We start from the raw sequence: 24,687 nt of genomic DNA on the forward strand, positions 1-24,687 counted from the left end.
AACAATGAGGATGAAAACATCTGTTTTGCTGTTTACGGGTACAGTAGATGCATGTGCAGATAAAAACTTATCGAGTCGATATTTATTGATTAAACTCAGATGATACTTAAATAATGTTTAATTAGTTCTATTTTACCAAATTATATCACAAAAAAATAAAAAGTGTTCTTTTAATTTCAATTTCAATTTGGTGTTGCAATACTTTTTTCCATGTGTATATAATAATATTCAAGATAATAACCAAAAACAGCAAAATTTCCTTAAAATTACCAATTCAGGGGCAGCAACCCAACAACAGGTTGTCAGATTCATCTGAAAATTTCAGGGCAGATAGATCTTGACCTGATAAACAATTTTAACCTGTCAGATTTGCTCTAAATGCTTTGGTTTGTGGGTGATAAGCCAAAAACTGCATTTTACCCCTATGTTCTATTTTTAGCCATGGCGGCCATCTTGGTTGGTTGGCCGGGTCACCGGACACAATTTTTAAACTAGATACCCCAATGATGATTGTGGCCAAGTTTGGTTTAATTTGGCCCAGTAGTTTCAGAGAAGAAGATTTTTGTAAAAGATAACTAAGATTTACGAACTAGAGGCTATAAAGAGCCTGTGTCGCTCACCTTGGTCTATGTGAATATTAAAGAAAGGAAGCAGATGGATTCATGACAAAATTGTGTTTTGGTGATTGTGATGTGTTTGTACATCTTACTTTACTGAACATTCTTGCTGCTTAAAATTATCTCTATCTATAATGAACTTGGCCGATTAGTTTCAGTGGAAAATGTTAGTAAAAATTTACAAATTTTATGAAAATTATTAAAAATTGACTATAAAGAACAATAACTCCTAAGGGGGTCAATTGACCATTTCGATCATGTTGACTTATTTGTAAATCTTACTTTGCTGAACATTATTGTTGTTTACAGTTTATCTCTATCAATAATAATATTCAAGATAATGACCAAAAACAGCAAAATTTCCAATCTAATTAAAATTAAATCCTTTAATTGCTCCTGTTCTGATATGTCGCGACATATCAGAACAGGAGCAATTAAAGGATTTAATTTTAATTAGATTGCTAAATTTCCTTAAAACTAACAATTCAGGGTCAGCAACCCAAAAACGGGTTGTCCGATTCATCTAAAAATTTCAGAGCAGATAAATGTTGACCTGATAAACAATTTTACCCCATGTCAGATTTGCTCTAAATGCTTTGGGTTTTTAGTTATAAGCCAAAAACTGCATTTTATCCCATGTTCTATTTTTAGCCATGGCGGCCATCTTGGTTGGATGGCCGGGTCACCGGACACATTTTTCAAACCACTAACCCAAAAGATGATTGTGGCCAAGTTTGGATTAATTTGGCCAAGTAGTTTCAGAGGAGAAGATTTTTGTAAAAGATTACTAAGATTTACGAAAAATGGTTAAAAATTGACTATAAAGGGCAATAACTCCTAAAGGGGTCAACTGACAATTTCAGTCATGTTGACCTATTTGTAAATCTTACTTTGCTGAACATTATTGCTGTTTTTATTTTATCTCTATCTATAATAATATTCAAGATAATAACCAAAAAAAGGGCAAAATTTCCTTATAATTACTAATTCAGGGCCAGCACCCCAACAACGGGTTGTCCGATTCATCTGAAAATTTCAGGGCAGATAGATCTTGAACTGATAAACAATTTTCCCCCCATGTCAGATTTGCTCTAAATGCTTTGGGTTTTGAGTTATAAGCCAAAAACTGCATTTTACCCCATGTTCTATTTTAAGCCATGGCGGCCACCTTGGTTTGATGGCCGAGTCACCGGACACATTTTTCCAACTACTAACCCAAAAGATGATTGTGGCCAAGTTTGGATTAATTTGGCCAAGTAGTTTCAGAGGAGGAGATTTTTGTAAAATATTACTAAGATTTACGAAAAATGGTTAAAAATTGACTATAAAGGGCAATAACTGCTAAAGGGGTCAACTGACCATTTCAGTCATGTTGACTTATTTGTAAATCTTACTTTGCTGAACATTATTGCTGTTTACTGTTTATCTCTATCTATAATAATATTCAAAATAATAACCAAAAACAGCAAAATTTCCTTAAAATTACTAATTCAGGGCCAGCAACCCAACAACGGGTTATCCGATTCATCTGAAAATTTCAGGGCAGATAGATCTTCACCTGTTTAACAATTCTACCCCATGTCATATTTGCTCTAAATGCTTTGGTTTTTGGGTTATAAGCCAAAAACTGCATTTTACCCCTATGTTCTATTTTTAGCCATGGCGGCCATCTTGGTTGGTTGGCTGGGTCACCGGACACAATTTTTAAACTAGATACCCTAATAATGATTTTGGCCATGTTTGGTTAAATTTGGCCCAGCAGTTTCAGAGGAGAAGATTTTTGTAAAAGTTAACGACGACGGACGCAGGACGACGGACGACGACGGACGCAGGACGACGGACGACGACGGCCGCCGGCCGCCAAGTGATGAGAAAAGCTCACTTGGCCCTTCGGGCCAGGTGAGCTAAAAAATGAAACAATGCACTGGTAAATCGAAACTACACACTTAGAATATATTGATTACAATTTTTTTGAGATGTTTATCTTGTTTTAATATTATAATTTAAAACAAATACTTACTTCTGCTTTCTAGAAGATCGCTCAGTCCGTAATATACTAGTATATTTTCTTGTTTTCTTGCATTTGAATCTTATTGTCTTCTTTTAAGCATACTTACATCTCTTGAAACTTGAGACCCCAAGGATTATCTGGGATAGAGATACATGGGCATCCCTTGAGTCTCTTACCAGAGTGGGAAGTCCCATTTGGCAGTGTGGAATCTATAAATTCGCAACTACGTCCGATAAAATTAGGATTGAAAAATAAGTGCCGCTTGTACGGAGAGAAGCATGTATCATGCTCCTGCCATGCTGAAGAACCCTTGTAGTAAAGATTATTCACTTTTCCATAGCAAAATCCCCTTTTGGCTGTTCAGAAAAGCAGATGTACTGCATACGACAAGTATAACATTTAATCACATTTCGCATTAGGTGTCATATACTAGTAAATAGGAAAAGTGTGGCTACAGCAACTAGAATATTTTTTTGATAATCTGTACCGCAGATATTTAATTTAATACTGTTCTTATAATATGCAAGTTATAACTCTTAAAAACTTTTCTTTTATTATTATTTTTGTCTTACTACATTGTAATTGACCCCCCTTTGTGTGAACAATTAGAAATATACACTATTATTATAATTGAAATACATGACAATATATATTATTTCCTTCGGTCGGTATTGGTCATATTTTTTTTAATAACTCTTCAAGTACGTCATTTAAAAGTTGCTCTCAAATTAAGGGTAATTTGATCGATAGTAGTCTACAGGTCTTTTGTCTTCTGACATGCAAATATGTAACAATGTAAATTTCATAACTTGGTGGAAAGTTCAAATATATAACAAACACTTCATTAACACTGTCAGATTAAAAATGAATTTAGTTATTTTGATATGTTTTATTCAGTTGAATGTTATTGCTACTCAAACTGGTAAGTACATGTATCATAATAAAAGAAGAACAAAACAAAAACAAAACAAAAGATAGAGAAATATTGTATATAACATTGAAATAGAAAATGAAAATGAAATTTAGATATATGTACTCCATATTAATACTAAGAAAAAAACAAACAATTAAATGAAATAACTAGAATAAAGTTTAACCCACTATACTGATTTACTTTTATGATTATTTCCCCCTGATAAATGTTATGAACATCTTCATTATCTTGTCTTAAAGTGTACCAACGAACATTTTATGTATTACATCATTGTATCCTTGAAACGTCGGTTCGTTTTTGCGGAGACATTACTTTTTTTTAATTTATTTTTATTAAAGAACGCGAATATCTGTCATTGATTGCACACTTTGTCGGGCCAAATTAATGCATATGAATTTGAAAGACTAAATGCTTTAAAGTTGAAATTCTACTCAAACCACTGAATTAAAAACCTAAGTAGCTGAATATATATTATATTATTTTTTTTTAAAAACAATCTGACTTTTAAAGCAGATAGTGAAGCAAGGCACCATTTCGTAATAATTGTATAATTAATTTATAATTGTTTGTACATTAGTTTTATCCTGATTATAACTAAGCACGATTTATGTTTTTTTCCTGCAATTTCATCGTTTTGCGTCAACGACACCACAGCGATGGAAAACATAAAGTTTGTATTTTACTACTAACAGTACTGCACATAACTGTTGAAGGATACCTTGGTAGTTTTTGTTTGTATTTTAAGTCAATTGTTCAACACAACTAACATATGTATTATACTGCTAGATGTATGTTAGTCGCCCACTATCCATCTTATCTAAGTCCAATTTTACAGCACACAGGCACAGTAGACGACCGATTTTATGGCCCTCTAATCGAATTTTTTTTGTTGTTCCCAAATCGACGTCTCATTATTGACTGGTTGAAAAGTACCACTGATTTCTAATATTCACTCCTCCCAAGTCTACTTTTCCAGTTCAAGCAATAATTCAAAATACAAGAAACTCATTTATGTATAAAACCGTTAGCGAAATTCAAATATGACAGACACCAGACATCGACAACCATTGAATTAAAGGCTCCATATTTCAGACAGGCACAAATGATCACGAATAAAACTCTGCGGAGTTAAACATGATTGTGCGCGATCAACACTCAAATACCTTATTCTTTTTTCAAATTAATTGTGATGCAACACAAATAACAGTATATTATAATCCTGTACCAAGTCAGGAATATGGTCATTGTTATATTATAGTTCGTTTCTGTGTTTGTTACATTTTAACGTTGTGTCGTTTGTTTTCTCTTATTTTTTAGTGTAAATTACGATAAGACGTGTCACGGTACTTGTCTATCCCAAATTCATGTATTTGGTTTTGATGTTATATTTGTTATTCTCGTGGGATTTTGTCTGATGCTTGGTCCGTTTCTGTGTGTGTTACATTGTAGTGTTGTGTCGTTGTTCTCCTCTTATATTTAATGCGTTTCCCTCAGTTTTAGTTTGTTACCCTGATTTTGTTTTTTGTCCATGGATTTATGAGTTTGAACAGCGGTATACTACTGTTGCCTTTATTTAGTACTTGTATCACATTCTGAAACATATTTGAAAACGGAAACTTTTTTTTCTTTTGAAGGTTCAAATAAGGGAACATCTTTCGTGGTAAGTTTTATAGATTCAGGACGACAGGATCAATTCTTCCGGATTATAATGGTGGCTGATCAGAGTACGAATGTTGCAGTTACCGCGATAAATTATAACAAACAAATAACCGTCGCTGCGGGAAAGACAGAAATGATAACTGTTGAAAATAATATTGGTCACCAAGGTACCGAATTGCAACAGAAATATTTTCTTATTACATCTGACAATGCAATAGCTGTGTATGGAGTAACATTTGTAGTCGGTAGAGATTATTTATCGCTGGCAGGGTTATACACGACAACAATTTCCGATGCGTTTTTAGTCTACCCTATAGATTCTTTGGGAAAAGACTACTATATTGCGTCTTGGAGTGGAGAATCGTCGTTTCTGATAACTGCAACACAAAACAACACGGCAATACATATGCAAATAGCATCGGATAGTCAGGCAACGATTAACTTTAGAGGAGTATTGTACTCAAATGGATCTACGCTTTCATTAACAATGAACAGATTTGACACCTTCAGTGCATTTACACAAGATGATTACACCGGAACACATATATCCGCCGACAAACTAATTGCAGTTTTTAGTGGAGGTGCACAAGAAGAACGATATACTATTGATATAATGTATGAGCAAATGGTACCAACTCTGTACTGGGGTTCGGACTTTGTAACAGTTGGAAAACCTCAGTGTACCACTGAAAATATTTATAGAATTATATCTTGCGAACGTAATACACAAATCGAAATAGCAGGTATCCCACAGGTAACACTAAACAAAGCAGGAAATTTTTATGAGTTTACAGCAAATAACAACTTATATATTATACACATGACAAAACCAACAGCTCTTGTATTTTACACAGATATGTGTAGCTCTTTTATCGGAGATGCATCTATGGTTCTCCTTCCACCTATCAATAGTTTTGATAGCGCAACATATTTTCCAACAAATTTAATCAAATATTATAATCTCTATGCATACTCAAGCTTTATGACGATTGTTATAAAATCTGACGAAAAAGATGGCATTTTCCTTGATGACAAACTATTAGTCACCAGTTGGCAGAATATGAATGGAAACAGCGATATGAAATTAGCAATAGTAAAAGCCACTAAGGACCATCACAAAATAAGTCACGGTAACCCTAACGCTTCATTCCTGACCGGTTACTGCCATAACCGGTCGAACAAAAGAACTAATCCATAATGAATTCGCTGGATCAACAACTATTACATTTATAACAGGATCAAAGCTTACGGTAAGTTCTCTATGAGGATTTTTCTACTAGTGTATTTTTTTGAAAATATTATAGGTTGTACTTTGTAAATACAGTTGTTTTACAAGCCACGCCTCTTTTGATGAGATTCATAGATATATCAATTTGTTAATGTACTGGTTCCCAGATATGATATCTATGTTTCATCTTATAGAGACATAACTTGGCAATGTTACCAGTATATAAAAACATATGGCAGCGCATAAAATTCAATTCTTAGGAGGTCCAAAAGTGGTGGTGGATTAGTATAGATTTGTAGTATAAGTTTAAACTTTTAGAAGTTCAGGGCATATAAATGCTGTGTAACGTGTAACCGGGCGGGGACATTTAGATATTTTTATCTCGGTTTCGTACCAGTTTCCTGGAATTTGAAAAGCAATTCAAAAGTTCTAAAGTCAATAAAAAGTTTATATATATGTTTACTATCAACGTGAATCTCGACTATAGAGCGAAGATAGTAAACATGCATATTTAGAGTATAAATATGGTATATTAGTATATATATGGTACAAGTAAGTGATATATATCGAAAAATCTAAGATTTATGATAATAAGGGGGAGGGACTATATGGGGCTCATACAGGATCCTGTCCTCAAGCACCTGTGGCTCTATCCTCGTGCTTCTGACGAGGTCCCCTATGGTTACCTCAACAACCAATCAGCCAATCAGAAACTGATTTCTACGGGAAACGTCATATTTCCTGAACAGACTTTTGTAAATATGTCTTTATTCCTTATTTACGTCGTCATAAAATTTGTATAATTATATTCTTGACATGGAGAGGAATTTAAGCATATCTTGTTTATTATGATACAAGTTTTCTATTAAAGTGATCAGCCGCATGAAACTGTCTAGATTGGAACAACGTCAGTTTGTTATCAACTCTAGACCGCATATTTGTATATTCAGTTGTCACCTTCTATTAAAAATGGTTATGAAGGTATTCTTTGGATTATGTGTGTTTCATGGACTATTCATTTAAGCTGGTAAGACTCGTGCAAGCTGAGAACAACGATTATTGCATCCAGATTATCTACCTTGTTCTAGACAGTGTTTGTTTACGTTACATTCCAAAGAATGACAATGACATATATATGTGTGTAAAATTACAATTCTCATTTTTAAACGTTTACAACGTTTGTAACAAAAGCGATGTTACTATGAATTTCTACAACTACAACAATATATAATATATAATAATACATTTTCTTCATCAATTTAAATTTTGAGCATTATGACTCTTCGTTAACGCAAATAAATATAAAAACAGCCTTGCTGTTCAAGTTTGTTTTTGTAAGACCTCTTCAGGCTCCTATGCGTACAATAATTTTTCATATAGACATTCGGCGTAAGGTACATGAGTCATGACCGTGACAATATGACAACAACAACAACAACAATTTTTATTTGTCAATCAAGACGCCCCGATGAGCAGTACAATTACAGTTTAAATTGCAGTGTACAAATAATTGTGGTGATTTTTATCATTGAACTATTTATTATTACTTAATTTTACTCTTCTGGTCTTTATTAAATTATCTATTAATTTAATCATTATGTTATTAACAAATGGATCTTCATTTGACATCAACCATACAAATTTAGATTGGTCATTTAAAGTTTTAAAATAAGTGAATTTAGAGGATAAATCTAAAATGAAACTGGACCTTTCAGTTTTAAGTGATGGACATTGAAGAAGAAAATGAATTTAATCCTCAACAATGTCATTATTACATAGTTTAAAAAATCTTTTGTCTGGGGATAATCCTTTATGTCTTCCCTTTTCTATTTCAAGTTCATGGGCACTGATTCTAAATTTGGTTAACTTGTTTAATGTTTTACAATTACTTAACAACCAATATTTTTTAAGGCCAATATTATTTTTAAATAGTCTATAGGTTTATATATATAATTGATTTCCTTGCGCCATGCCAGGTTTGTCATTATTTAATTGGTTAAGCCAAATTTCATCATATTTAATGCGGAGTTTTTTTAATGATAATTGAGTTTATATATGAGATTTGTGATTTAACAAATATTCTGGGGTGAAGTTAAGATATTTAAATAATGAATAAATGCTTCCCAGCCAATTGTCGTTACATTTTTTAGATAAAATTTTGGACTCTTCAAATGCTTCTTTAATGAGGGAGTTATTTTGTTCTGAGAGTCTGACCCAAAATTTAGTCATATTAAGAATCACCTCAAGAGATAGGGGGTAGCGCCACAACTCTCCCATCACTGCTAGGTTAGTTGATATTCTAGTTGACAATTGTTGTACATTTGTTTGATATGTTTGAGTATTTAATTTTAACTATTTCCTTAAAGTAAAGTAAAGTAAAGTAAAGTCAAGTAAAGTAATCTGTATTTGAAGTCGGGTTGCATATATACATAATAGCAAAGAACATGAGCTCTTAAGAGCTCTTTAACCGACTGATATCAATAAATAAAAACATACATGTAATAAAATCAGATACACATACAACACAAACATACAGACATCACATGATATATATATATTAATGCATAGATAGCACATGCAGAATAAAAGCTAAGCAAGATATATTAAAACAAATGTCTAATCAGCACATATACAGTAGCACATAGTATTTATATCAGAGTAGCACATGCAAAGTTAAACACTATAATCACAAACAAAAGACTGCTTGCAGCTATAGCAAAGGTAATGCATAAGCAAAATAAATAAATAGCTAAATAAAAAATAAAAATAACTGCAAAAAGATAAAACATAAAAAAAAAAAATAAAAAAAAAACAACAGCAGGCTTCGAGATCAAGTTATGGGGCAGCAAGTAAGTACATTATTTACAAGAACTGCATGTACATTTTTCTGAAAAACACAAGGTGGAGATAAATTTTTTGAATTGGCCAAAAGTTGATAAGCTCCTTGCCTCATTTGGCAAGGAGTTTCAGAGTTTTGCTGCCTCATAACTAAAGCTTTTCTTACCATGCCTTGTTGTTTTTGGCCGTGGTATATCTGCTATGCCTTTGTACCTGAAGTTATATGAATTTTCTTTAATATTTACTAGATTATGTAAGAATTTTGGACTTGATTTATTAATTATTTCTCTACTTGAGTGTTTGTCATTCACCTGTATGTTGTTGTCACCAATGTTTTTTGCAACATTAATAAAAAAAGTCATTAAAAATTTCAGATATTTCTTGTTGGTTCGTGATGATTTTGTTATTTTCCTGCAGTATGGTTTCTTTTTGGCTGGTGCATCCTTTGTTTGTAAGGAATGGCTTTACTGTTGGTCAGAAATCTTTCGACTTAGGACCACCTGTGCAGCGTTCTATGAAGTATTTAAATGTATTTATGGATTGTTTTTTAAGTTTAGTGACAACATTTATTTGTGTTTTGTATGCATCCCATGTCTTGCTGTTATTAATTTTTTGAAATTTGTTGTACAGCATTTTTTTTATAAATTGCAGATTTTAACTGTTTGTTCATGTATGATATCTGTTTAGATAGTATTTTTCTTTCTTTAAAGGGTGTATGTTTATTTGCTGTTTCAATAAACTTCTTGTTGAAGTTTTCATACTCAGTATTTATGTTATTATGTGGGTCAACATCCCAATGTAACTCATTCAAATCAGATAAAAAATCGTTTACATCAAAATTTTTAAAACTTCTACATTTTCTGTATTTTGGTTTGATATTAGGTAGTTCACATTTTATTTGAACCCCAATCAGGTTGTGAACATCACTTAAGCCAAATCCAAAATTACATCTTTTACCACATTTATTTTCTTGATTAGTTAAAATTACATCAAGAAGACTTGCCCTCGAAGTTCGGTATTTTTGTTATTCTTTTTTTTCAAAGATTATACTTAAAAAAACTCTTTTTTAATAAAATATCTATACGGTAGAATTTTTTTGAAATTGAATATGAAGGAGATGGGTTTATAATAAGCTTTAAAACAATAAGGAGAGAAAAGGTTGTCACCAAATTGCGCTTGTTTACTTGCTACAACTGAAAATTATATGACTTTAATATTCCTTTATAAATATAAAACCACTAGAAGAGTTATCTTCCTTTAAAAAGTTGAGTTGAAACATTAATCCAAATAAACAAAATATTGGGTATCTGTCAAAACAGTTTTAGTTTAGGTCAAGTAGAAGTAAATGAATGCCGTCTAGCGGATTCCGCGAAATATTGCGACGTTTTGTACGAATTACGTCCCTTTATCCAGATTTTGCAATGTTAAAATTTCAACCGGCGACTTTTTTTTAATGGGACAACGGTAAATCTGACGGAAAGTATGTATCTTCTAGGAGAATGAACTAGTTTGCTAAAATTGAAGAAATGCTACAGGATTTTGAAAATGAATATGAAAACAGTCATGAAGACGATCTTCAAAACGAAAATCAGGTGTTTGAGTTTGGATATCTGCCGACCAGTAAAAACAAGTGTGAAAACTGTTGATCACTGTTGCTCACCACTATTTCTACATAATTGTGATGAGGAAAAACAGTGCGGTCTCGACAATATATTGAACTCTGACACAAAATAGTACTTTTGATGTCATTGTTTACTTAAACTAACCAACAAATATGCAGAAATGAAACTTCTGGTGAAAGGAAAATATATTTAGACCATTTTGAGTCAAAATTCACTTGTCTATGAGTTTGCGTTAAAAATTCAGGATTAATGCGCTACATAGTACACTAATTTAAGATTTCGAGAAAACAGGGAGTTTTTTTGGTAGTACCTGTGTTTTCAAGATCAGAAATTTCATATAAGACTTAAAACATTGGTTGAAAATTGGCATGTAGAAAGATGATACATGTACAATTCCGGATATACCTGGTTTCTTGAAGTTAAACTTAAGGTAAAATATTTAGATAGCTGTTAAAATTGCAAGATTCGGTTGAACAGATAGGGATTTTTAATTGGTGGTCTGACACCTTTATTTTCGTTTTCCTCCCAAAATAACACAAACTGAATAATCATAAGAAAAGATGACAAATGCGACTATACCTAATATATAGAACACAGAGGCATGATGATTAATTCATTGTAGAAGGAAGAGAAGCGACACACAAAATTAGGTCTTCTCGTTTATTAGTATAGATACTCTAACTTTTCTTTTACAGTTCTTTGTATATCCCCATCCCTGTTTCACTTGAATTATTGTCAGCTTATTCGAATATGAGCATGTTTTCTGGCACGTTTGAAATAAATGCAATTCATCTAATGTTTGAATGTAGATTTACACAATCACGTAATTATAAACATTTATCATGTTTTAAAAACAGGAAGAAATGTTTATAAGTGCAACACACGGTATTTTTGGACAAGAAATCAATTTTTATTACACTTTTAAAATTCGAATGAAGTAAAACAAGAACAAGAAATCAATCTGGTTGACGCAACAATGACAATCTGCTACACAGAATAATAGTTGTGCAATTCTTTCCAGTGGGTCTCAATCAACACTGATTTACAGAAATCTTGGTAAGAATTTAGTCTTAGATGCTTGATTTTTTTATTAGTTGTTATTGGCTTTGAACTAGCTGTCAGTAACTGCGTGTAGTGGCAGATACAGAGGGGGGCATGAGGGCGTACGCCCCCCTTTTTGCTTGGACTTAGACTAGACTTCGTAAACTTTGCCATTTCCCGTGTATTTAATTTTTATGAGACAATTCTTTTCATATAAGGATTTTTTTCGCCAGTATTTACTGATTATTTCAAAAGTAAAACTCGAAATACTGAACTCCGAGGAAAGTTCAAAAACGGAAAGTCCCTAATCAAATGGCAAATTCAAATGATAAAACACATCAAACGAATGGACAACAACTGTCTTGGTACAGGCATTTTCAAATGTAGAAAATGATGGATTGAACCTGGTTTTATAGCTCTAAACCTCTCACTTATATGACAGTCGCATCACAGTAGAGTGATTCGGTATGGTTGAGTTGACCAGTTCGTCGAAAAAACGTCACTCAGTCATTTTGAAATTCAAATTACAGGAACACATTTGCAATTCTGAGCATGAAAAATCATGACACCTACAAAGCGAAAAAGGAGTGAGCAAGAACGTATTGACTTCTATTTCACAATTCAACCAAAAAAAGTTATACTCTATTATAATCTCATGAAAAAAGTTCCACATTAATATTATTTACCTACGAAACTATGTTTAACCCCAAACGCCCGCGCCTATCTTAAAATAACATAGCTGAATAATTATCCCCAGTCAGTATAAGCTCTGGATAGATTTAAAGTGCAAGGTTCGAGCCATTGTTTGAGGAGGCAGTCTGAGATCTGAGAGTCTGGCCGTATTTAGATTGAAAACAATAATCTTGTCCACTTTTTGGCTAATAGAAACGAAAATTTCCAACAGAATAATATAGCATTAAATGAACATAATGAATAAAAAACGGGCGTATTTTTTTCGGGACGGGGGTTTGCATGAACTGATATATTGAATACTTTTATCAAGATCAGACTGCAACCTGCCTGCTGGTGTGGCCTTTATGTCTCCATTTGTCGACCGTCATTCACAAATTCGTTGTCATTTCAGACTCATTCGTAGCCTTTGGTTAATTTTCAATTGTGTTGGGTAAAACATATCAACCAAACATTTGTATAAAAATTGCTTGTTTGTCTTTTCTAACTCGTGTCGCTCGTATTGTAAAATTCATCGAATAGCGCGGCGTGTATCTTGTTTACAACAAGAAATCTGTGAGTGTAACTATGCTAACTTAACATACAACAAACGAGAATTTTCCATGTCTATTTTTTACTAACAAGTCCCACATCAAATATATCAGTTCATAGCTTTTGACCCATACTATAATTTTATGATAGACAATTTATGGGGAGAATACAACATCAAAAATGTCCACTCTTACACTTAACAGCAACTATTAAATATACAAGCCCCACGTCTAGAACCGTTTAAAAAGTGCATTTTACACTTATTTTATGTTTTTTAGCCAAAAAAAGGTCCCAAAATATAAAAAACTTCGCCCCACTTTGCAAAATCCTGGATCCGCCCCTGTATTCTATATGTAGTATGTCAAAACTGTCCATACAAAAACCCTATATTCACTGGGAAAAGACATCGTGTAGCAGGCCAATAAGCAGAATGGGGTGCAAGTTTGGGACATTAATACTAAACTTAGTCTTGTACGGTAAGACTAGATATCCCCTATTTTGAAAATTATCACACCATTCGGAATAATTAAAAATATTTTTAAAGTAGCAAAAAGGAAATGAACCACATAAATTAATGGTGTCTTCCTCGAATGCCAACATTTTATATCTTACCTATTCCTTGAATGCCAACAAAAATATTTCAATAGATGTTTATATACTAACAATAACTGTTTTTATAAGTATTTAAATGTTAAAGATAATTATATATATACTGAACTTATAGAATTGCAACATTTCACTTTCTCATATGGAGTTAGCCAAAGGGTTACAATTATTACGAATTTTAAAGAAAGAAAGAAAATTAAAACCTTTTATTACTTTTAATCAAAAAAATATGTTTGGAATGAATATGTTAATTACATAAAAAATATTAAAAATTTGAATGAAATTTAAGTTTACTACAATTATTTCAAACTAAATGAAGATTAGAAGAGATTTGTTTAGTTCCATATCATTTAAAATATTTTTCAATAAAATTCATGAAATAGGGTAACAAGAATTCCGATGAGTTGCGAACAAGACAAACAACTTAACAATGTTATTTTACGAATCACTAACAATAAAAAAGGGTGAAATTTTATAACCAAAAAACATATCATGAACAAACTGAACAAAACAAAATAGTAATCAAACTAGAGATACAAAGTTTCAAGAAATTTAATCAAGTAATAAGGTAGAATATTACAGCACACACAACTATACAAATAGTGAGAAAAAAAACCCTTCAAAGTCCAGAGTCGATTGTAGAATTTGTTCAAACTGGGATTCCTAACAATATGCGAATATAAACTTTGTGATGCAACACTTTTCAAAGTTTCATTTCCAGAGAATCAATTTTTGTTCAAGAAGAAGCAGCAAATTATGATTTTTAACAACTTAACAAACATGAACTAGATTAAGCTACCTGTAATTTACTTATCTGTTTAGTTAGTATGATTATTTTGATAAGCATGTACTTTTGTTGTGTTAACTACTTCCACCTATTCCTTGAACGCCAACATAATTTTACAGGTAAATTGTCGGTAGATCAAAGGATGTTGGCATTCAAGGAATAAACCAAATTAATACTGGTCATAAATTCTCCGCTGCTGTCAGTCAGTCATATAGATGACACTAAACTATAATACATTTAAATTTTTAATCTTCTCTACGGTTGGAACAATAATTTAATATTCATACAACAGTTTTTAGACTATAACAAATGAAAAATAAACAAAAATGATGTTTCACGATCATTAATCCATCGCTACATTTTGTATTCTGACGTGTTTGTTTTTTTCTAATGGTGTTTTCTTTCACGTCCGCAATTTTGTTGAAAGTTTCGATGTTAAAAATAGAACACAAATCTTTTTAATAGATACATGTATAAATAGTTTATGGTTTAAAGAGTTATACATGGAATATTATCCTAATAAAAGAACATTCAGTGGATCCTTAAAAGAATTTTCTTACTAGTATTGATTCGTATGGTTGTCTCCTCAAAGGAAATTGTTCTATCTATATATATATATACATATGTATTAGGTGGTCGTGTGGTCTAGCGGGACGGCTGCAGTGCAGGCGATTTGGTGTCACGATATCACAGTAGCATGGGTTCGAATCCCGGCGAGGGAAGAACCAAAAATTTGCGAAAGCAAATTTACAGATCTAACATTGTTGGGTTGATGTTTAGACGAGTTGTATATACATTATGTACACAGCCATGTATCACCATCATTGATGGCGATCCGATGGATACATCTGTTGTAGGGTTGTCACTGACTCAGACGTACTTATGAATATAATTATTTTCTGTGACTGTATCTTACATTAATTTGTAGGATCCTTTACTATAGATAATTTAGCTGATCTGTAACAATAACATCTTCATGCCTTATATATCATGTACTGTAGTACGCCGCTAGATTAAAACTGACGTGGAAAGGTAACACATGCCCACCGAAAGCTCTTTTTTTTGAGAGCCCAGGTGGTCGTGTGGTCTAGCGGGACGGCTGCAGTGCAGGCGATTTGGTGTCACGATATCACAGTAGCATGGGTTCGAATCCCGGCGAGGGAAGAACCAAAAATTTGCGAAAGCAAATTTACAGATCTAACATTGTTGGGTTGATGTTTAGACGAGTTGTATATACATTATGTACACAGCCATGTATCACCATCATTGATGGCGATCCGATGGATACATCTGTTGTAGGGTTGTCACTGACTCAGACGTACTTATGAATATAATTATTTTCTGTGACTGTATCTTACATTAATTTGTAGGATCCTTTACTATAGATAATTTAGCTGATCTGTAACAATAACATCTTCATGCCTTATATATCATGTACTGTAGTACGCCGCTAGATTAAAACTGACGTGGAAAGGTAACACATGCCCACCGAAAGCTCTTTTTTTTGAGAGCCCAGGTGGTCGTGTGGTCTAGCGGGACGGCTGCAGTGCAGGCGATTTGGTGTCACGATATCACAGTAGCATGGGTTCGAATCCCGGCGAGGGAAGAACCAAAAATTTGCGAAAGCAAATTTACAGATCTAACATTGTTGGGTTGATGTTTAGACGAGTTGTATATACATTATGTACACAGCCATGTATCACCATCATTGATGGCGATCCGATGGATACATCTGTTGTAGGGTTGTCACTGACTCAGACGTACTTATACATATGTATTATATATGGGTAAAAATTAACCGAATAAAAAATAAAAATGTACCCTGAAAGTAGCATCTCAAATATAGAATAGAACAGTTCTTAGTTCTATTTCACCCATAAAACTTGAAGGTCGAGAACGAGATTATAGCGATCATCTCTATATCATACTACTACTATATACCTACTAAAAAAATAGGAGGGGTCCTGATTCCGAAATCCCAGACTTTAAAAAATGAAATCCAGAGGTCCCGAATTTAAAGTAATTTAAAATAATTCCCGCCATCCCGAAATTCGAAAAAAGAATTCCCGGATCCCGAAAAGATTAATTCCGAAATCCCGTGTTTAAAAATAGCCGATCCCGGAGTTCCGATCCCGGTCCTCCCCCCTCCCTCATTTGTGTGGATGAACTAAATAACAAAACAAACATTTACGAGTCATGCCTCAGCCTGTGTGCAATTTTATTTTTTTGTTTTTTGTTTTTTGTTTTTTGTTTTTTGTTGTGTTTTTTTTTTTTTTTTTTTTTTTGGGGGGGGGGAATTATTTTGGTAGGCATATTAAACATTAATTTGCACATCTGTTTTTAAGTTATATCTCAATCTCCGTATGTTTGGTTTAATTTATTGTCACATATAATAAGATCTCAAAGGGAGTTGCAGAATAACGGATACTGGCGAATGTAAAAATTGAACAAAAAAGTTTGCAAAATAATAAAGAATAACAACAGAAAATAAAATAATAATTTAATACAACAGTGTAGACACAGACAAGAACCATGTACATAATTAAGAAATCATTTAATGATAGAAGAATTTTACAAAAATGTTTATTGAGGATTTTACAGAATAAGCGTTATATTTAAAGATAAAGAACATTTAGGTCCACACTTCATATGAACCCTTAAAAACTCGTTGGATTATCTCGTTGTGGCTGGTCAGTAATAAATAAAAAAAGTCACTGGTCAATTCAAAGGTTGTCGTAAGTGATGCAATATATTCTTATTTTACTGTTCCCCTTGTGTAACTTCCAGTTTTATTGAAGTTTACATCGATCAAAGCCTTAGTTTAATTTAGTTTCCTGTTATTACTACCCCCTTTTTTGTCGCATGTTGTGTATCATGTACTGATTCTATTCTATATATACTTCGAGCATACACATGTACACTTATGGAAAAATAACTATTTACTAATCTTTTTAAAACGTTTTTGTAGACTTGTATACAATAAATTTGATGCAGAACAAAACAAATATTTACAAAGATGTCAGTTTGCCTGCGTGATTTAATTGTTAACTTGCAGATGTATAAATAACCGACGACACTCTTTCAATAATTTGTAGAATCGTTGATATAATGGTTGTTTATATATGCGATGTTAAGCAGTAGTACATGTATATGGACAGAACTCGATCTGTCGTGATATAGTACCAAAAAACGAGCTATTACATGTTCCGCTGCTAAAGTAACCGTTGTTTTCCAAAAAATTGCCAAATCATATATCGGAACGAAGAAAAATGCAAACAGATGATCTACACGATAGTCTAAAAGATTTACGAATTTTGACAAAATTCAACAATCTCCCATTAGAGCAAATATTAATAAAGATCACAACCCTGACCACATGCAGACCTTCAATATATGTACAAACAGACAACAAAGTGAAAACGTTCTAGGATTCAAACTGTAGATGTTATGCGGATTAACTATAATAGGGGAAGGACGGCGGACAGAGGGACTGGGGTAACACACCCCCCACACAACTTTCAGTTGCGGGGGCATAACAAATTATAGCTTTAATTACATCTTTTATTGCGTCAACTTGTAGATTGTAGACAGTAAACCTGAAGATTTCTATTTTTATGTTTTTACTATTTTTGCGTTCATGTACTTACAATGTACAATGTATTTTTGTTTGTATTAGTAATTGTTTTAGACATGTGTATTGATAATGAACATACATGTATCATATTTTTTATAACGTATAATTTCTTTTTAAAATGTTCCATAAAAGAGGGTCTGTTTGGGGTTAACGGAATACAGAATAATGGGCAAAAATTGCAGAATAAAAGGCAAAAAAAAAAACCAAAAGAAAAAAGAAAACGAGCATAATGGGGTGCCTAAATATAAAGAATAAAGAATATTGGAAATACAAAATAAAAATTAATGATAATTATCCAGATAAAAAGAATCTATCAATACAAAACACATATTAATCGTGCATAATCAACACGAAGAACGTTGGAAATAATTAGCATGATAACTTGACGTTATGTAATAAAAATAACGACGTCACGAATTTTGATGGGTTTTTTTGCCAAAATGTTGAGTTTGCGTCGCTTCTACAGAGAAAACGAAGTCGGTGACCATATTTTTTTTAACATCATCTAATTCGTAAGACAAAGAGGAAGAAAATGTTAATTTAAAAAAAAATTCTATGGAGCGGTTTACGTGATTTATACCGGAATTCGAAAATTGTAGAAGAAAAATACAGATTCCCCCTATGTTCAATGTAATTTAGTACCCTCTCGGACCATTTTAAAAATGATATGATTTTTTTCTCGAAAACGAAGTCGGTGACATATACTTTTTTTTTAACATTTTCTGATGTATATTTTCAATATCTAATCGAGTTCTAAATTTTAAAAAAAATCTATGGACCAGTTCATTTACTGATCCTTGACCTTAAGTAATCTTTTTGACATTGTTCAAAATCTTTTTTATTAATATTTTATTTATATTGTGTCATAGATCAGGTTTATTCGTTCTGCTTACTTGTTTTTGTCTATGTGTTTTTGACCGAGTTACGCTATTTCATTTGATATACCATAAAGGGTGTCGTTAAATATATTATGATGTTTCACTGCCATTTTAGATTAGGTTGAAAGTTAACGCATGTCAAACGTTTAAACCCGCTACATTTGTATGCACCTGTCCTAAGTGGTTCTCGTTTGTTGATGATGTTTATAACTGTTTCTCGGTTCTCGTTTTTATTTAAATATAAATTAGACCGTAAGTTTTCTTGTTTGATTTTTTTTTGCGCTAGTCATTGTTGGGCCCTTAAAAGCTTGCTGTTCGGTGAGAGATGAGGCGCTGTGCTGAAGGCCTCATGAAAAGTTGTCTCGTTAGCATTCATATCCCATCTTTTTTATTTCTAATAAATAATGTAATGAATCATTTATTTGTCCTGATTAAATAAAAACAGTCTTACACGTTTTAAATTGTCAATCCGTCTCAAAGTTCGCAGATGTATGCTATTGTGTAGTGCTGTTTTACAATCAAAGGTGGCGGTAGTCAGTTAATTTATATGAATGCTCTGTGACAATGAAACTTTTTATTTTGCAGTCAAATATATAAAAATGGAAAGTTTACCAACTGGTTAAATTACTCGCTTTATTATAATAAGGACTTTAAACAGAATAATTATCTTATTGGAAAATGATTTTCAAAGACAAAAAGCAACTGTAGCGTGAACGGATCTGATAAACGCTTGTTATTGACTTAAATGTACAGCACGTGTACAAACAAACAGTTTTAAGTCCAGAGGATAATTTCGAATGTTCAATTTAATTTGAAGGAAAAAATAAAAGTTAAGAAAACTACTCGCCATCTTTCAAATTTTGCTTTTCATGTTTATTTTTATTTACCACTATGAAAATTTATGTTTATTCTATTAGAATGAATTTCATAAGTTTCAGTATTAAATCTATAAAGGAAGTTTAAAATTACAGGTACATCACATATCAAATGGTCCAACACGCAATTCGGAAATAACATATAAGCCTGCTACCTCCAGTTCGTAACAGTAACTTCTTTCAGAGTTTCCAGTCAAGTTTTGTCAAGGATGACGACTGCAGTCAATATATTCACTATCATGATAGGAGTCATACAAATAGGACAAATGGTTGCAGCTCACAAGACAGGTAACACAAACTGAATTTTTCATACAATTAAGTAGATAATAAATGCGTAAAACTGTAAAAAGCTATGTGTTTTGTAATGGTTCTATTGCCTTTTTTTAGTTCGTTATTTTTGTCAATACTTAATAATTTTGTTACAATAACACGGCCTATCTGTTACATATCATTAGCACTTTCTATGAATAATTATGTTGCACATAATACTTTTTCTGAAAACTTACTGGACCTGTTATGTAAATCCCGAAACCAAAAGTCTGAAGGCGGTATGTTTATATTTTTTAGATTTTCACAGATTATTGAAATATTTCTGTAGTTATTATGAATCTTTTGCCAAAGATATTATAGTCATAAAATTGTTTAACCTTTTTACTGCACTGATTCAAAAACTATTGGGTGTCCATTTTTTTTCTAGAACTTCTTATGACTGTATTTGTAGTTAGTTATGTTTTTTTTCTCTGTTCTATCATGTTCAATGTTCAATTATGTAAAAACAACTATATTATACATGATTGTACTGCTTCATTAACGGCACATGATATGATGCCGTTAATAAAATATGTTTATGTCTCGTCTATAATATCTTACTATCATTGATTTCTTATTCATTGAAATCTATAATATACTTTTTTTTATATTTCATAGGGCTAACAAGGAAAACTAGGCCTGCATTTACTGCATCACTGACTGCGACAAAAGCTCTTGTCGCAAAACAAGTTATGATATTTGACAAAGTTTGGCTGAACAATGGAGATATTTATAATCCTAAAACTGGTGTTTTCACTGTACCAATGAATGGTTTATATTTGGTGTCAAGCTCTATGATGTCTGACAGCGGAACACATCTTCACTGTCACTTGTGGAGGAATGATCAGTCAAATGTTGGGGTGTTTGGTACAGGATATTCACAGGGTACTTTGAACACTGTAATGGACTTGAATAAAGGAGAATGCCTGACAATACGACATGACAATAGAAATAGTGAGAATGTATATGGTGTCCACTGGTCAATGTTCTCAGCTTACCTTATATCTGAATGAAATAAATGATGTCTATCTAACTATACATCGAAGTTCAACATGTTCAACGTTTTCATTGTTTATTTTGTGCTATTTTCGTCGTGTATAATACTTTTGATAGAGGAATCCCCTCATTAAAATTTGAGTGTGTGTGAGAACAGAAAACAGATCGCCTTTAAAACGGTATATGATATACAACATGTATACAGGTTGTATTTAACAACCTTACTAAAATATCCCTTTGGTTTTTTTTTTATCTATTTTAACGTTTATGTTTGTACAAATTCTTCATTCTTTTTTTTTTTTTTTTATCAAAAGACGTTTTATAAATACTTAAGTGCCTATTTACATATGTGTGGTTCGATGGAGTTGTAATAATCTTATAACATACATAGGGAAAATTCGCATATGACTGATATTAAAACAGAAAAAAAAATCTTTATCATGTGGCAAATGATTCAATCAGTTGATTTTGAGGTAGGTTGAAGTAACTTTTTACGAGAACTGTAAGATCGGTTCTATGTGTCTTTTTTATTCTTTATATCATGCGACTAATTTTTGTTGTTTGACTTCCTTTTAACTCTATATTATATGCGCATGCCCGATAGCCTATTTCTCAGCGGTCGTCGTTGGTTTGACTTCCTTTTAACTCTATATTATATGCGCATGCCCGATAGCCTATTTCTCAGCGGTCGTCGTTGTCTGTCTGTCATGTATTTTTTTTTATTTATCTATTGTTTTGTTTTAATAATTAGACACGTTAGATAAATAACTATTGTTGACAATTGAGAGTCGATAGTCTATAATTCACTGGGGTAAAGCTGATGACCGTAACTGCATTTACGATTATCCCAAGATGTCGGATGAAAAATTAGGTCAGTATCTGTATTGTCTGTTAAAGGGTTTCCGTATCATTGTCTTAATAACAAAGCATACATTGGTACGATGTAAATTTATAAAAGATTCACACGGAAATCACAAATTAGTACCGAGAAATATGTATGAAGCAGGACATTGGATTTGAAAAAATCGCTAAGATGACCGTAAATCATAATCGAGATGACCGTAACAGCAAGGCCGTAGCTAGGCATCTTATTTTAGTGAGGCAAAATAATTGAGCCGAGCGAAGCGAGGCGAAAATTTGTTTTGGAGGGTATGAAATGAAGGGTGCAAAATCCTGCATTCTAGGCATTTTTAGAGAGTTTGATAATGTTTTGAATTTTGACACTTTTGATATAATTTTTTTTATATCTTAAGACTACTAACACCAAATTTTTAACAACTTTATTTAAATTTATATGTAAGATAATCATCCAAATATCACTGATTTGAGTCTGCTGTCAGACATAGAACAAACATCGATTCAGTAGAGTTTGCCAAATTTTTTTATGACCGGTTCATTCAAATTGTTTCAGAATCATAATTTGGTCTGCTGATATCCTTATCGCGATGTACATGACGAGTCCGCACAATCTCTCGCCACTCATGCATGCTCTTTTCCAAGTTTTCAGTCCTTTCAGGGCAGTCTGTGTTTCTAAAGGAAGCACATTATCATCAACACAATGATCAATGTCTTCTTCCAATTCCTTCTCCATCAGCAATTTGGTAGCAGCATCGGTAGTAACAGTTTTGTTTAAATATGGGAATTAAGCTTTCCTGTAAGCACCATCATACAGTTGCAGTTACAAAATATTAAACTCGCTTTTATGCTGACAAAGAGTAGACAAACTAGGGATAGAATGAGATAAGATAAATGTATATGATTCTATCTATAGAGTATATATGATATGGGTACAGGGGAATTGGAATGGAGTTTTTGACGTTTACATGTAGGTCCATAATTTCAAATTATTTCTGGAAATAGTTGGTGGTATTTAGTTCCAGAATCTATAAATTTAGGGGTTAGGGGTATGGGGTGTCCGATTCCGAAACCCCGAATATAAAGAAACGAAATTCCGTAGTCCCGAATAAGTAAAGACAAAATCCTGTGTTAAAGGTTATACCATTCCTCAATAATATCAAATTGGAATATGGGATATTCTTTCAATTTTTAAGGGTAAAGAAACATGGATAGAAACTAATCCATGCATGTTTCATATTATTTATATTTTATTTATCTGTAAAGAGGAAGATTAAAGTTCGTGAAATGAATACGCAGACAGGACTACCCCCTTGTGATGACTTGATTTGTCAAAAGTTGGTTAAACGGAGAAATGAATCCGCAGACAATTCTGCCCCTTTCCGAAGACCAGTACTTGATTTGTCAGTCTACTTATCGTTTTTGGATTGTTCTAATGAAGTTATATGCAATACTCAGACTCTGTTTACAAAAAAAAACTAGTTTACTAGAATTATTCCTTCTTTACCTTCAGTGTCGCTTTTCCTTTTCTGCAAGATAAAATTGAGAATGGAAATGGGGAATATGCCAAAGAGACAACAACCCGACCATAGAAAAAAACAACAGCAGAAGGTCACCAACAGGTCTTCAATGTAGCGAGAAATTCCCGCACTCGGAGGCGTCCTTCAGCTGGCCCCTAAGCAAATATATGGTAGTTCAGTGATAATGAACGCCAAAATCCTGGCAAGAGCCTGTTTTTAACAAGAGATCCATGATGATTATCATTACTAGGTTAATATAATCTAGAAACATCACCCGTTGAGATGCTGAGTTATATCCAGGAAGAATAGTTTAAAAGGAATGATGACAAGTTATATAGAAATTAAGGTAGAGACAGAACAACAAATGACTATTATATTGATATATATGTATAAAAAAAATAATCAGTGTCGAAATTTTAGTAAGGCAATTGCCTCACTTGCCTCAAGGGTAGCTACGGCCTTGAACAGGATCAGCGAGTCATAACATGGGTGACCGTAATTGGTTAAAAGATGACCGTAATACGTAAAGGATGACCGTCAATTCTAAGAAATATTCATATATATGTATTCATAGCTTTTTGGTGAGTTTATCTCATTAGGGGCTCGATTAGCGGATAAAACTACGTTTAATCAATTTCTTTTTAACTATTTGCCGTATTTTGAGTTTAGACAATGATATAGTAGATTGCATATTCCTCGTAAATAATTAACTATTTCTTTAATAAAAGTTGATACCATGTGTATGGTTCCAGAGGAAGCAGATTAAAATCTTAATTTGTCTTCATATATGAATAACATTTCTGTTTATACAATTTGACAAGCCCCCCCTTGTAATACGCCATTCGTACAATACTACTTTTAAGGATCTATTTTACTGGAGCTCACCTTCAATAGTTTGGTCGTAGTATTTTAAAAACATTTTCTGTTATTTTACTTACAAGATAAAATGGAAGACCAATCAACATTGGAATTTTTTAAAAAGGTGTATTTATTTTATGACATTAATAGGAATCCCAGAATTAAAAAAAAAATCTTTTTGCTTGTAGTTGGAGGCTA

At 32.6% G+C, this 24,687-nt stretch overlaps 2 protein-coding genes across 2 annotated transcripts; both read left to right on the top strand.

The window, feature by feature from the left end:
- The first annotated feature begins 5,270 nt into the window (after nt 1-5,270).
- Nucleotides 5,271-6,419, top strand: LOC139483183 (IgGFc-binding protein-like). The gene has a single exon (XM_071267218.1). It carries the CDS (start codon nt 5,271-5,273, stop codon nt 6,417-6,419), a length of 1,149 nt encoding a protein of 382 aa, XP_071123319.1.
- A 5,461-nt stretch (nt 6,420-11,880) lies between these two features.
- On the top strand, nt 11,881-21,273 carry LOC139481718 (EMILIN-2-like). Its single transcript, XM_071265205.1, has 3 exons — nt 11,881-11,965; nt 20,048-20,239; nt 20,879-21,273. The coding sequence occupies exons 2-3, from the start codon at nt 20,161-20,163 to the stop codon at nt 21,271-21,273; spliced, it is 474 nt and encodes a 157-aa protein (XP_071121306.1). The 5' UTR covers nt 11,881-11,965; nt 20,048-20,160.
- Nucleotides 21,274-24,687: the final 3,414 nt, after the last annotated feature.

Source organism: Mytilus edulis, chromosome 7, assembly GCF_963676685.1.
Source record: "Mytilus edulis chromosome 7, xbMytEdul2.2, whole genome shotgun sequence".
Classification (NCBI taxonomy): domain Eukaryota; kingdom Metazoa; phylum Mollusca; class Bivalvia; order Mytilida; family Mytilidae; genus Mytilus; species Mytilus edulis.